Source organism: Sciurus carolinensis, chromosome 12 (assembly GCF_902686445.1).
Source record: "Sciurus carolinensis chromosome 12, mSciCar1.2, whole genome shotgun sequence".
NCBI classification, from domain to species: Eukaryota; Metazoa; Chordata; class Mammalia; order Rodentia; family Sciuridae; genus Sciurus; species Sciurus carolinensis.
In genome coordinates, this window is record NC_062224.1 from 106,724,519 (window position 1) to 106,739,012 (window position 14,494).

At 50.8% G+C, this 14,494-nt stretch overlaps 1 protein-coding gene across 1 annotated transcript; it reads right to left on the bottom strand.

The window, feature by feature from the left end:
- Nucleotides 1-744: 744 nt before the first annotated feature.
- On the bottom strand, nt 745-12,779 carry Tex35 (testis expressed 35). The gene is made up of 8 exons (XM_047521698.1): nt 12,741-12,779; nt 12,013-12,063; nt 11,351-11,419; nt 7,030-7,086; nt 6,185-6,244; nt 1,975-2,039; nt 1,581-1,773; nt 745-988 (listed from the first exon to the last, which is right to left on the bottom strand). Exons 1-8 carry the CDS (start codon nt 12,777-12,779, stop codon nt 875-877), a joined length of 648 nt encoding a protein of 215 aa, XP_047377654.1. The 3' UTR covers nt 745-874.
- Between the last annotated feature and the right edge of the window lie 1,715 nt (nt 12,780-14,494).

Genomic DNA, 14,494 nt, shown 5'->3' on the forward strand with positions numbered 1-14,494 from the left:
GCTTATTTGAAAACCACCACCCTACGGAAAAGGCCCATTCCCAATGTTTGCAGGTCTGGAAAGAGACCAGGATCTGGGAAGACCCCTGTAATAGGCAGAATATCATCCCACAAAGATACCCGCGTTCTAATTCCCTGAAACAGTAAATATGTCATGTTATATGGCAAAGAGGTCTTTAGGTTGCAAATCAGCTAACCTTAAAATAAGGAGAACATTCTGGATTATCTGGGGGGATTCAATGTCATCACAAAGGTCCTTAAAAATGGAAGGAAGAGGTAGAAGTGTCAGCGTGGGGCAGCATGAGAAAGACCCAACCAGTCATTGCTGGCTTTCGGGCTGGGAGGAGGCCCTGAGTCAAGGAATGTAGGCACCTGTTCAGGCTGGGAAAGGTGAGGAAACGGATTCTGGTTGCCTCCAGGAGCAGAGCCCAGTGATACCCATTTCTTGTTGTCAGTTTGTAGTGACCTGTTTATTACAGGGCATTGGGGGTCTCTCTTGAGGTCACACAGACCAACTCCTGATATCTTCAGGGACTTCCCCGTGCTTTACCTGGGACCTTTGTAGAACCAGGTGGAATGAAGGGAGACAGTGCCCCCGGGGAGTAGAGGGAGAAAACCTTGGGATAACTCAGATCTCACAGGAAGCCATCAGGAAGCAGAAAGAGGGGCTGGGGTCTGAAATAGGCTGATTTGGAACAACAGCAACAAAAACAACACTGCACCCTGATATTCAAGACGGTGACACCTTTTTGGGCTTTAAATGAAGAGTTTTTTAATCTCCTGGTGGAGGCCTGGGCAGGCGTGCTGGTTTAAGAGGGCAACAAGCCCTCGCTGCACGGCTCAAGGATGAGGAGAGGATGATCCGGGGCTGCTGGCTAGGTGGGAAGCACGTACTCCATCTCATCGCGGTTGAGGTAAAGATAAATTAGAAAGCAGCTCCAGATGCCAAGGATGAAAAGGGCTCCCAGGCCTGGCATGGAAGTTTCCCGCTGGTTGGAAAGAAAGGCGGGACCCTGAGGCGAGGTCAGGCCTGCCGCTGGGGGGCGCCCTCCCACCATGGAGCCGCTGGGCAGCAGCCTTAGGCGTGGCCACCCACGTCCTCCTTCCTGGTGCCACGTCCTCTGCAACTGAGTGGTTGTGCGGGGTGGCAGAGTCCCTCACAGTCCCTGCTCCCTGCACAACCGTGGGGTGGGGTTTGAGGCAGAGGCAGCCGGAGCGGCTCCCTCCGGAGAGCAAGTCACCCCCTGAGAAGGCCCTCCTCGCCTGGATCTACCTACCCCTGATTGTAGTTGGTCTTTAGGGCACACAACAAACATTTCTCCTGCGGAGGACAGAAACGGCACAAGAAAGGTCATTTTTCCCTGGTCCAAGATGGCCAGCCTGCTGGGCACCTCATCGGGCCTTGCTATAGGAAAGGACAGAATAATGCAGTGGAACTCGGGAGCAGGTTCGTCCAGGGTCAAGTCCTACAGGGTCCTGGCTTAGGAAGCGCCGCAGGCCTGGAAGGCAGGGAGGCGTCCAAGGGCAGGGGAGGTGGCGCCCACCCGGGTCGCGGGAGAGGCGCGGGCAGCCTCCACTTACGCAGCAGCTCCTACACTGAGGAAGGGAATCCGGCAGCTCCTTTTTGGGTTTGGGTGACACCACCGTGTTCTTGTGAAGAGACAAGGCCGCGGCGCCAGCTCCGTCCATCTTCCTGAGCCTGAGCCGAGGGTCTGCGTCCGTCTTTGCCACCAGCCCGAGTTCCTCCGGCTCCATCCATCCTCTTCGAAAGGGACTGGGGGAGGGGCCAGGGAGGGGCGGAGAGTTGGGGACGAGCGTCCACCAGCACACGGGCGGCCTGGGGGGCCTTGACTCCGAGCCTTGGGCGGCAGGAGCCAAGACAACCCCTGGAGGAGTCCTGAGGCCTCTGAAGCCCCAGCCGTTGGGCACAGCGAAGGGAGGAGATGGGATGAGGAGAGGCGGGGGTTACACTTACAGCTTGTTGTTCTTCTGTATATTTATTAAAACCTCCATCTTCTCATCCATATCCTTCTGCATTTCCTTCAAGAGAAAAGTCAAGACTAGAACCCTCACTCTGAAGAGCGTTGAGGTCCCTCCTCCCTCCTCAAGAATCCTCGCTAGATTTGGCCGAGTGGCTGGTGGGGTGTCCACGACACCTGCTGCCCCCTCGCTCCATGATGGGAACCAAGCACAGGCAGAGGTTAGGGGCCTGAGCAAAGCCTCCAGGCAACTGAGGTATAAAGTCTAAGGTGTAAAGCCACAGCTGGTTTGGGTTGATGCCTATAAAGTGATGAACGCAAGAGAACAAATCTTGTGACACTGAAGACATTCGACTCCGATGTTTTGACCCCTGCCTGCGTTTTTGTGTTGGCTCCATCTTTGTACCCAATTCTGGCAGACATGGCCAACCCCAAATAAAACTGAAGGCAGCCGAAGGGCTGCAGCACTCATTAGTCACTAAGAAAGGAAAGAATTGAATAGATTTCTTGGCAGAGTTTAGATCTGCAAAACTCGACCTGTGCAAATTGGACAGAAATAGTGGACTTAAAGAAATTAGAAGACGGCAGAAACTATGATTGATGGTTTTTGTTATGGACAAAAACACACTTGAATTGACCATCATAAAATAAAAATGAAAATAATTTACTCCAATGAAAGTAATTTGAGAAAAAAGAAAGATCTGGAAACAGTTTATCCTGATGTAGCAAAATTGGTCAAGAAATTACACTGTTTGGGGGAAGATGATTTCAGAAAATGCCTCTTGACATATTTGAATCAAATATTATGTATCCCTGAAGACAAGACTACCCCCTCAGGTTCAAAATGTCAAAGTCAAAACTTCCCATATTCTTACCAGCCTGTCACTCTGAAGTCATCACATTCCAAATGGATCTCCTTTGCCCTTTGAAATTAGCTCTATTTCTTAACTATCCTTGTCATTGCTAACACTTCCTTATCCAGATTAAAACTTCGGTGTCACCATGGACACTTGCCTTATGAGACTTTATTCTTTTCTTTTTTTAAATATTTTTTTAGATGTTGATAGACCTTTATTTTATTCACTTATTTATACACAGTGCTGAGAATCGAACCCAGTACCTCACACATGCGACGCAAGCGCTCTACCACTGAGCCACAACCCCAGTCCAAGACTTCATTTTTATTTTGAATTTGTCACTGTGAATTGTTGTTTCTTTTCTTTTCTTTTAATATTTCTTTAGTTGTCAATGGACCTTGATTTTACTGATTTATATGCAGTGCTGAGAATCAAACCCAGGACCTCACAGTGCTAGGCACTGGGCCACAGCCCGGCCCAACCGTTGTTTCTCTGAACGCATCTCTCAGATTTACCCTTTTCAATCTCTTCCTGAAATGAAAGGTGGTCATCTCTCTTCACCTTGAGCAGAGGCAGCTCCCTGCCTGTGTCCTTGCTGCCAGATAGTCACACCTGCTCCCACCTGCCCAGGCCACCTTGCCAGCAGCTGTTCTGTGATTCAGGATCTCAGAGGCCTCTCTGCGCACAGAACCGAGGCCCAGCTTGTCCGCTGCCTTGTGCCATGCTGTTCTGTTCCCACGTTTCCCCAGCTGATCCCACTGCATGGCTGAGCTCCCCACTGACCACAAAACAGAACATCCCTGCTGCTTCCTGCCGTGCTCAAGCTGTCCCCTGCCTGAAATAGCCTCCTTTGTGCCTTTCCACACTCAGCCCTACTCACTGACAAAATGCTTACGGTGCTTGCATTTTAATATAGAAATAATGTACACCCTTTGGAGAAAATGTGGGTGATACAAAGTAGTATTAAGAATTAATCTTGGGGGCTGGGGAGATAGCTCAGTTGGTAGAGTGCTTGGCCTTGTAAGCACAAGGCCCTGGGTTCGATCCCTAGCAAACCCCCCCCCCCAAAAAAAAGAATTAATCTTCTCACCCCCAAATAACTGCTATTAGTCCTTTGAGTTTATTGATTTCCAGTATGGGGATTGAACCCAGGGTGCTCTTACCATTGAGCTGCATTCTGTCCTTTCTTAAAATTTTGAGACGGGGTCTTTTTAAATTGCAAAGACTGCCCTCAGACTGAGATTGTCCTGCCTCAGCCTCCAGAGTCCCTAGGATTACAGGTGTGTCCACTGCTCCTGGTTTCAGCCCTTTTTCCTATGTATTTACTTAACTTTTTTTCCCTATTTGGGAGCAGCCTGCATATATTACTTTTATCTTGCCTTTTTAGTTCTCATAATAAGCATTTTTTCTAACCATTGTCCTTTATTAAGTTCTTTATTAATAGTTCTTATTTTTATTATGTGAATATACCATAATCTATTTGGCTATTCTTCAATTGTTAAAAATTGTGGTGGTTCCCAAAATTTTGTTATTATCAATAATCCTGCATGGATATTTATCATATATATTTAGGCTGAAATTTCTGATTATTCTCAAGGGTTAAATCTGAGAAGCAGAATTAAGTTGAAAAGTTTTTTGATGCCTGCTCTGTAGTAACTTTCCAGTTCTGTACAAATTTGCGGGCTGAGAGCATTCCTATCTGATTCTATCCGTGTCATCATTAATAAGGTTGCTTATTTGAGTGTAATTGCCCGTCGTTTTGCTCACATGCCTTTCCTGTTCCGGGCATGAGGCTTTCTGACAAGCCACTGCTGTTGGTTGTCCACGGTCTTCTGTGGATATCTGCCCACGCCCTTGACCATTCTATTTGGTTCTCGTTGATTTCTGTGAGTTCTGTGAGTTACAGATAACTTTTGTCTGTACTTACATTTGTGGAAAATGATTTCCTCAAACTGTTGTCTCTTTTAAATTCTTTATATGGTACTTTTCTGTCATAATTCTCTTAAGGAAAACTTCTATAGGATTAATATGTCAAGACTTTGTGATTCTTTCCATTGTATTTATATTTAGACCATCTGGGTAAATATGACTGTTGGGGCTGGGGCTGTAGCTCACTGGCAGAGCGCTTGCCTAGCATGTGTGAGGCATTGGGTTCAATCCTCAGCACCACCTGCAAAAATAAACAAAACCCATCTAGAACTATTAAAAATATGACTTGTAGTTTCCTCTTATTGGCTTTTATTTATAGACTATTTCAGTTTACAGTGCTAAATTAAGTTTTCTTCTATATAGTCAAACGATGTTATAAATAATCCTTTTCACAATCCTTTTCTTCTGACAATTAAAAATCACCTTTATCATATTTTAAATTTAACAGAACCATGAGTTCTCAGGCTTGAGTGAACACTGGAATCACCTACAAATGTAAAAAGCTGCCTGGTGTTTGTGCTTCATCCCCAAAGGTTCTGGCTTGATTGTTATGGGGTACAGCTGGGTGTAAAGAGGGGCGGCAGTCAAACCACTGCCAGCCGATTCTAACCTGCCGCAAGGTTGACCCTGTTGCTGAAGTGCCTGGAACGGGGTTCTCAGCCAAGAGCAAGCCCCAGAATCGCCACTGGGTCCGAAGCACCTCTGCTTCACCCTGGAGATTTTTATTCGGTGTGTGTGGGCTGGAGCTTGGGCACATGGATTTTTAAAAAACCCTCAGAAAGGTTTCTCAGTCCAACCCTGGCAGAGAGGCCATCGCCAGTGTTACCCATTCCAATGCCTTCATTTGTCTGGTTATCCTTGGGCTGCACCACCCTGATTTCGTTCAAACTCTGGAAAAAATTGGAGCTCTTTGCTTTTGCCTATTTACCCTTCTACATCAGTGGTTCTCAAGCTTTCACCTGGGGAACTTGGCCAAAACACAAGGGCCTATGCTCCCTCTGATCATGGACCTTGGATCGCTCTCCGGTAGTGTTCTGGGTGATTCTGAAGCACGGTTTGTGAACCATGTTCTGGAATCCAGATTATCCCCCCAGAGGTTTTGATTTGTCAAAAAAAAAAAAAAAAAAAAAATCTAACTGGGGCTTTCAACCAGATTTACATTAAGTTTCCAACGTAGTCTTCAAGACTCAACAAAGCTCACTTTCTCCATAAGGATTTCTCTAATTGCTCCAGCCCAACTTCATTATCACATCTCTAAATCCATAATTAACTCACAGCCAGCAACTTAGCTTGTAATTCTTTCTTACCATGGAGTTTGGGTGTCCTGCCAGTGTGTAAGTGCTCGGAGGGCAGGGTCGGGCATCTTTTCCATAGTTTCCAGTGTGGTACTGGCCCATGGAAGGCACTCAGTAATTCTTACCTTCATAATTTCCACGAATTCATGAAGTTTATCAAAATCTTTGTCCATTACATCTTTTATCTAGTGAGGAAGAAAAGCATGATTGGACAAAGCACAGAGAATATCATTGAAGTCGGTTGTGTCTTTGGGGCAGTTTAAGCGAAAGGCAGCAGCTGCACCTTGGGAATGGACTAACAATGTCCTACTGAAGCCACTATCTTCCCAAGGAGTCCATGAAGGGTCTAGGGTGCAACTGCCATCAAGTCATCCCACTGTCAGTCACGGTGTGGCTCAGGTCTGGCCACTGCAAGTCTTATATGTGGAGTCCAGGTCACGACTTCAGGCCTTTCTTGCTTGATTATTCCCTAAATAGCTATCAGTGGTTGTATCACAGAAACAGAGTTCTTCCCAGGAAAGGGGAATAAGGAGATGCAATTGGTCTCTGGCTGCCCCCCAATTCCACGTCAGCCCCTTCACTCAGCGTTATCTCTGAGGTTACATCATCCCAACTGTTAACACCTTAGGGAGTCCTCAGTCGCTAGAAGACTGGGTCTGGGCATCAAACAAGTTAGAAATGAATATCCTAAGCTACCCAACACCAGCCCTCTGATGGCTGATGGCTTTTTTCATGCACTTCTGGATTCCCTTCACTATTCAAAGTTAAGAATCACATTTTTCTCGAAGCTATGCTTTTCCTCCATATGATGTAAAAATTTATCCCATTACCTGTTCTTTTGAAAAATAATTCTTTAGTTGCCAACGGACCTCTACTTTTCATTTGTATGTGGTGCTGAGAATTGAACCCAGTGCCTCACACATGCTAGGCAAGCGTTCTACCACTGAGCCACGACCCCAGCTCCAGTTACCTGTTTTATCTCTTCCATTTTCTCCTTGAGCTCTTCCCTCACCTCCCTGAGTTCACTCTGAGAAAATAAAATGGGGGAGAGAGAGAGAGAGTAAAGAGATAGCCTGCGTGGAAGAGAAACTGCCCAGGAGGAAAGGGCAGATCCTGGGGTGTGGATGAAAGAAGAACAGGAGATAAATCCAGAGGGAGGAAAAAGAGGTGTGGTCACAACCACACCCATGGGCCTCCTGGTGGGATATGCTCAGAGGAGCACACCTTCACTTCTTTGGAAATTGTCAGCCTGTGTCCAGAAACATCAAACCAACCCCAACTGAGGGTGATTTAGTGAGATAAAGGATATGTAATCCTGAAAAATGTCAATGTCCTGGAAGACAAAGGTTGAAGGACCAATCTAGATGAAGGGAAAGCGAAGAGACGAGGCAATCAAGGTCGTATAGGGCAGGCCCAAAATGGCTGTGGTCAGGCTCCCTTGCTGAGGTCTCTGGAGGGCTATGTCTTCAGTAGGTCGACAAGGTCACGGACACCCTGATTCAGTGTATGTACTCAAGGTCACAAACGTTTACTTGTGAGCCTGTGTGCACTTATGTAACCTGTGCCTTCTTTGGCCTGCATATAAAAAAAGGCCTATAGAAATGGCTCAGGGCCAGACGGAACTGGCTGGGGCTGGAGCCGAAAAGCTGGGGCTGGCTAAAGGCCAATGCCTCTGAATACAGCATGTCTGTTCTCCCAACTGCATCTTGCGAGACCACCTGCTGGGATTCTGAATCTTTTCTGGGTCTGAACCTCTGCCTGTGGGATCTTCCGCAGGTGAGAGGTGTGGACAGGGGTGACCTGTGGCCACTGAGCAGCATGTAGCACTCAGGCACCAAGGTCCTGTTAGCATGGCCTCCTGTGGAGAGTTGGCATACTCTGGATAGGTTCCCTGAGGGCACAGGGAAGACTTCTGATGACCCTGAGGCGACCATGGACCCAGTGGGGTGGGTGGTGAACAAGAGTGGCAGAGCCCAGGCAAGGGCCCGTGGTAGCAGCAGTGCGGACAGGACCGAGGAGCCAGGGTCATGTGATAGGTGCTCCTCACAGATCTGAGAGCAGACACTAGTGCAGCTTTATGAGAGACTGCCAAGACAAGCGAGAGGCTGGTAGGTCACGAAAAGACCCTGGAAAGAGCACGTTGCTGGAGGAGGCTCTCTGCACCTCGGCCATACCCCCTGGGCCTCCCCCATTGTGCTGATGGAGTCCAAGGAGGAGTAGGAAGAGAAGCACCTGCAGCCCAGCCAGTGGTCATGCCCCAAATGGGACAGCAGCAACTTATATCCCTGGTGGGCAGCCAGCAGGGCCAGCCTAGGTAACCAAGTTCACCACATTCTGCCTATCCAGTGGAGTTGGTGGACTTGAGAGAATAGTTTGAGGGCACTTTGTTGTCATATCTATGGGATTTAGGGTTGCTGGGAGCCAACAGGGGCAAGATACTCTCTGTGCTATCTGGTATTGATCCTGCATGACCTTGTGACTCAGATGAGCTAGGAGAGAGCCCAAGTGTGCCAGGAGTCTGCAGAGTCCACAGGAGAGCCAGGAGGTTGGAGGTGCCAAGCTCTATTTCTTATGTAGGTAAACCGGAAATGAGTCCTTACCTTGGAGGTAAGGCACCCAGACTGTCCAGTGGTTGGTACACTGATAACTCCAGCCACGGACAACTGCCTGTGTGGACAGCGGTGGCTGTGGAGCCAGACAGAGACACTGTCTGGTTTGAAACCAGTACAAGACAAAGTAGCCAGTGAGCTGAGCTACATGGTACCCCCACAGTGATATGTACTGACAGTTGTGCTGTGTGTCAGGGGCAGGTTCTGTGGCAAGAGCTCTGGGAGCGTGGCCACCCGGGACAAGTGACTACAGGACATGTTACTGCCCATGATCCCCTGCTCAGCACCCTGGCCCCTACTTTGGTTAGCGTAGGCCCCTCCCACCGCACTGGCAGCTGGGTTGCCTCAGCTCCTCCAGCGTGCAGATGTGGAGACTGTATGGAAGGCAGCCAAGCAAGGGGGCCTGCCTTCAATGTGGAGTGTCCTGATAGAGGCCTGCCAGGCGTGTGTGGTTTGTGCCCAGGAGGATCCACACCATGATACCTTAGAGCCACAAATGGCCAGGTAATGCGTGGACATGTCCCCTTGACAGGATTGGCCCTTTACTGAGGTCAGAGGGGACCATGTTAGCCTTAACAGCAGTTGATACAACTGTTTGGCCCAGTGGTCAAGTGACTGCGTACTATAGTTCGTCTGACGGTGTTCACGCCTTGTGCAGCTGGCCCATCATAAAGGGGAGGGACCAAGGCACCCATCCACTGGTCAGGATGTGCGGCACAGGCAGCTCAGTTCAGATGCAATGGAAGCAGCACGTTCCATGCCACCCACAGGCTGCAGGCATGGGGCGAGGCCTCGCGGTCTGCTTAAGCGAGGGCTCAGGAGTGCAGCCAAGCACCCCCCGTGAAGGGGGTGTCTGTGGGCAGTTACGTGAACTCTGATGAGCATCCCCATCAGGGGCCAACTCCTGAAGAGGCTTTGCTGCACCATACAGCAGCCCCAGTATACGTCCTGGAGACAACAAAGGAGGTTGTACTTAAATCTGGGTTTGGAATCAAGGGCATATTCTTTTGCTTGCTCTGACTGCATTGAAATGGGGGTAAACTGTGGATTGGACGTGGCCCCAGACAATAAAGACCCCACGCCTTCATAGGTGGCCCTATTGGCCCCATGGGGAAAAGTTTGGCGTGTGATCTCCTTATAACACCGTGGGAGACTGGTGAATGTCCCCCTCCCCAGCTGGTTACATGTGACTTGGCTGGCTCCTGCAGATGGGACACGGATTTTAAAGGGTGTCTTTGTTATTTCCCGTCAGCCAGTCACGAGTTCCCCAGTGATGGCACACAGAGCCTGCTGAGCTGCAGGACCAAGCCGTATGAGTGTGTATCACCGCTCAGGGAAGCTGCCTCAGGTGGCCACCGTGCTCCCCTGGGACTCCATGCTGGCGTACATTCTCTGGGATGGACGGGATTGACCTGTACTAGTGCCTGTGACTGCTTTGCCTTTCATTTGTGGGTGGGTTCTGGCCACCACCAGTGTGGACCGGGCACACACCTCCCGCAGAGGAGCGAACACCTCTGCATGCTGGATGCTCTGGAGAGCCTGTCGGTTCTGCAGCTGGAAAACCCTGGTGAATCCAGACTACAGCCCTGGACCATTGGACATGACTGGGAAAGACTTCTACTGCCACCTCAGTATGGAATGAAACTGGCAATAGTTTTTAGTAATCTTGGGAGATGGGGCTTATTTTCTGCCTACGTGTTGTTGCAGCTTGCGTTGTTGCTGTGGCCTGTGGGTGCAGGTCTCTACCTCCCTCACTGAGGGATCATCGTGCAGACTTCAGCTGTGTGGACTGTGCAGTGAGGAGTCCTAAAGGGGTGGACTTTAGGGCAGGCCCAAGGGGGCTATGGCTAGGCCCCCTGGCCGAGGCTCCCAGTGAGTTTTTTAGTGTGTAGCCGAGGTTATAACACCCAGATTCAGTGTAGTGCTCAAGGTCATGAACATTTGCTTATGGACAAACATGTGCCCACTTGCGGAGCCCGTTGGCAGTGGGCCTTCTTTGTCTAGCCTGCTTATATTTTAAAAAGGCCTGTGGAAATGGCTGGGGGCTTAATGGAGCGACTGGGGCTAACTGGAACTGGCTGGAGGCAGGAGCTGAAAAACTGGGGGCTGGCTAAGGGTTACTGCCACCTCGGAATAAAGCATGTCTGCTATCCCAACTGCATCTTGCACCTTCTTCCACCTGCCAGGATCCCGAATCTTTTTCCTGGATCTGAGCCTCCGCTCGACAGGCAGCCTGTTGTCCTGGACTAGATCCTAGGCCAGAAAAAAAGGTGGGTTTTGTTTTTGTTATTAAAAACATTAGTGAAGCCGGGCACAATGGTGCACTCCTGTAATCCCAGCGACTTGGGAGGCTGAGGCAGGAGGATCGAAAGTTGGGGGCCAGCCTCAGCCACTTAGTGAGACCCTAAGCAACTTGGTGAGACCCTGTCTCCAAAAAATAAAAATAGAAATAGAAAAGGGCTGGGGCTGGGGCTTAGTGGTAGAATGCCCCTGCTCAGTCCTCAGTACTAAACCAAACCAAACAATAAAAAACAAACAAAAAACCCAAAAAACCAGGAGGGAAGGGAGTTGCGGGGAAGTTGCAGGGTGGGAGGAGCCCACAGGTGGATCCACCAGAGCGTGACTGACTGCCAGCTCTCCATGGCACTCATCTGTCCTGGCTCCCGGGGCTCACACACTGACCTTTAGTTCGTGCGTTATTCCCGTTTTGTTGAATGGACCTTGGTGTTTAACTCCTTTGCAATCGTATGTCTGTGGAATGAAACAGAAACGCAGAGCGTTGGAACTAGGTATGTGGTGGGATTGCAGAGGCAGATGGCCCTGAGTTTCTGTCCCTCCCTAGGGACAGGACAGATGTGAAGGCTGGAGGTTCCACCTGTGCGGAAGTTTCCCCATCCTCCCGCTCCTCCTCTGAGCTCCTCTTTGGGCCTCACTATTTCTGTCTCTTAAAGAGCCAAGTTTACTGCCCCAGGGGGCCTCCCTGTGTGCTGCTTCCTCTGCCTAGAAGGTGTCTCAGTCTTTGCCTCACCAGCATCTTCTCCTTCAGCTCTTGTTCCAAGAAAGTTCTTTCCCAACCACCCATCTGAAGCAGGCACCCGGTCCTGCCTTGCCTTCTTTGTTCTCGAGTAGCTGGTAACGCCACTGAGTTTCCCCTGTTTATTTATGTATCTCACTGGTGGTCAGTGTGAAGGTCTGGGAGAGCAAAGAGCTCGTCTCCCCCGCTGCACCCCCAGCACCTGGGATGAGTCTTGGCCGCCAGAAACAGCGAATGACCCTTGACTCCAAGTCACTTCCCCGCGGATCTCAGGCCTGGCTGCTGGCATGGCCTCAAGAAAGCTTCTTGCTTTGTTCGTCTCTGGCTTCAATTCCAGGTAAACTGCCTTGTAGTTCTTGCTCTGCTGAGAGAGGAGACTGGAATTTAGTCTGTCAGGCTCAGGGTTGGGGGAAGAGAACGTGGAGCCAAAGGACGGCCACCAACCCTTCCTGTCCAGCTGCGCTTGAGCACAGGCTCACACCCGACCCTACAGCTCGGCTGCACCCGGAACCCGGTTCCAGCAAGTGCTGCCCCCCGCTCAGCAGACAGAGCAAGCTTGAGGAGGCAGCATTAGAAAATCTCCCAGGAGTGTGACCTTGGGAGCAGACAGACCAGGCCCCACTCCCAGCTGTCCGCCCGTCTAGCTCCGCCCACTTGGGCGAGTGTTTTAGTCCCTCTGAGCCACCATTTTCTTGTCCGTAAAATGGAAGCAATAATTCTATTTCTCTAATAAGGTCGTTTTAAGCCTTCGTCCTGCCGGTTGGGTGTGGGCCTGATGCGGGGACTGGGGTCGGGAGCGGCGAGTGGTCCTGGGAGCGGGGAGGAGTCACAGAGGCCTCTCTCCTTCCCACCCAAGGCCAAGCACTAAACCCACAGCCATTCCGGCCTGAGAGCCCGCTTTGTGCGGCTGTCAGGAGTCAGGAGAGAGAGAGGAAGGCTGAGGGCTGGTCAGAGCACTCTCGGTACCGTCCTGCCCTGTCTCCACTCAGCCGAAGCCCACAGAGGCCCCACAGAGTCCAGTGATGGTTCTTCCTTTACCACGCTTGTTTTCTTCTGTTCTGCCCTCTTGGCTGACATGATGGAAGAAGCCAGGGTGTTCTTCAACTTCCCAACCTCCCCACAACAGCCCCCGGGGACCAGGCCACCGTTCTGTGCAACTTACAAGCCAAGGTGAGGGCAGGATGACCACCTCTTTGTGTGCGGAACAGCTGAGGTCACAATGCCTAGTACCCACAGGCTGGCCTGGAGCATCACCGCAGCTGGGCCCACTGCCTCTATCACCGAGAGGAGGGCTCAGGCTGCTTCCAGAACCAGGAGGTCCCCCTCCGGCTGCTTTCCTGGGGAGTCTCACCCTGCTGAAGACCATGGCCTGCCATGACCAAAGCTCTAGGCACACCTCCAGAGAGCCAGTGGCTCCTCAGGTGCAGGACTCACGAGTGCCTAGGCAGAGGGTCTCCTCGACAGAGGGCTGGTTTCTCCTCCCGGCCCCTCTCTTCTCTGCTGCGCTCTCCTGATGGGACCCCCACCCCTCCCCGTCTCGTTCCTGGTTCTTCTGTCTTCCGGAAGAGGAATGGGGCAGAAGTAGGACCTGGCTAGGGCTAGAGGCAAGAAGGCTTTGGTGAGGGGCGTGTGATGCTGAAGGAAAGGCCGTGCCGAGGGGTAGCTGGGATCTGTGCTTAAACGGGGAGTCAACGGCACAAGGCATCCTGGTGGGACCTGGAATCATTTGGAGTCCCAGCTGCTGAGTCTGATTCCCCTTTAGTCCTAACTGGGTATTCCACTTCCTTCTTTCCCCTTGTTTCAAGAACTACTAGTTGGCACAGAAAAGGGCAGCTCAGGCACTCAGAGCAGAGGCCAGCAGCGGAGGACCTGATGCCCAATGCCTGTGCCCTCTGTGCCCCTCCCCTCGGTGTTCTCCAGCTCCTTGGCCGTCCTTCCAGAAGCCAGGTGCCGAAACTTCCTCCAGAGCCCCTCACAGTGCTTCTGATGCCTTTCCTAGGTGGTGATTTCCAGGTCCCCAAACTGGTGACGGCCCTGGATGGTACTCATCACAACTGTAGGAGAACTTCTGTGTCACTGTTCAGCTGGGGAGTGGGGAGGGGCGGCCTCCTTCCCAAGCCTTGTTTCCTCGTGTGTAAATGAGGTGCCCAATTGTAAGCTTCCTTTGACGTGTGGCTGCTGGTCACAGGGTAGAAGGACACTTTATTCCCACGGTCCAAAGACCCTTGACAAGGCCGAGCAGGGGACTGTGGGAAAAATGACTGACTCCATCTGAACGTTCCAGGCCTTGGAAGAAGGTACATCTTTCTTCCTCTTGCTTTTGCTTGGAGCCTCACGGACCTGCGGCGGAGTTTCTTTGCTTAGCTAAGCAGGTGTTGAATGAGCTGCCTTCGGGCCAAGCACAGCGCATGAGCTCTCTGCTTTCTGCGTTAGGAAAGTGGATTGAAAAGAATCGGGTCTCTCTGTGAAGTTGCTTTGTTAAGTAAAATATGTGCCCCTGCCACTTGCGTGTGCATATGACGTTATGATCTGGACAGCGATCTGACAACAGCCCACAGCTCTGGGCCTGCACCTTCTCCCTGTGTTTACTGTACAGCCCTGTTGTCATTGATGTGTCCTGAGTGGCTGGGGCCATCCATTTGGTGAACCTGAATAAATGAGTCACATTCTTCCTTAAGAAGATTGAAAAAAGAAGACGCTTATTTTGCAGTGGCGTGAGGACTGGGCTGAAGCAGCACTGTCGTGCTGGTGGCTGCTGCGGTCCGACCTCGTGTCCTGAGAGCTCAGGCCAA

Excerpts from the sequence above, each read along its gene's own strand:
- Tex35 (XM_047521698.1), bottom strand. The coding sequence starts at position 12,779 with ATGTCAGCCAAGAGGGCAGAACAGAAGAAAACAAGCGTG. Across the intron at positions 2,040-6,184 it reads AATTCGTGGAAATTATGAAG|GAAATGCAGAAGGATATGGA; the intron begins GTAAGAATTACT and ends TTTCTCTTGAAG. Across the intron at positions 989-1,580 it reads CTCAGTGTAGGAGCTGCTGC|CGGGAAACTTCCATGCCAGG; the intron begins GTAAGTGGAGGC and ends CTTTCCAACCAG.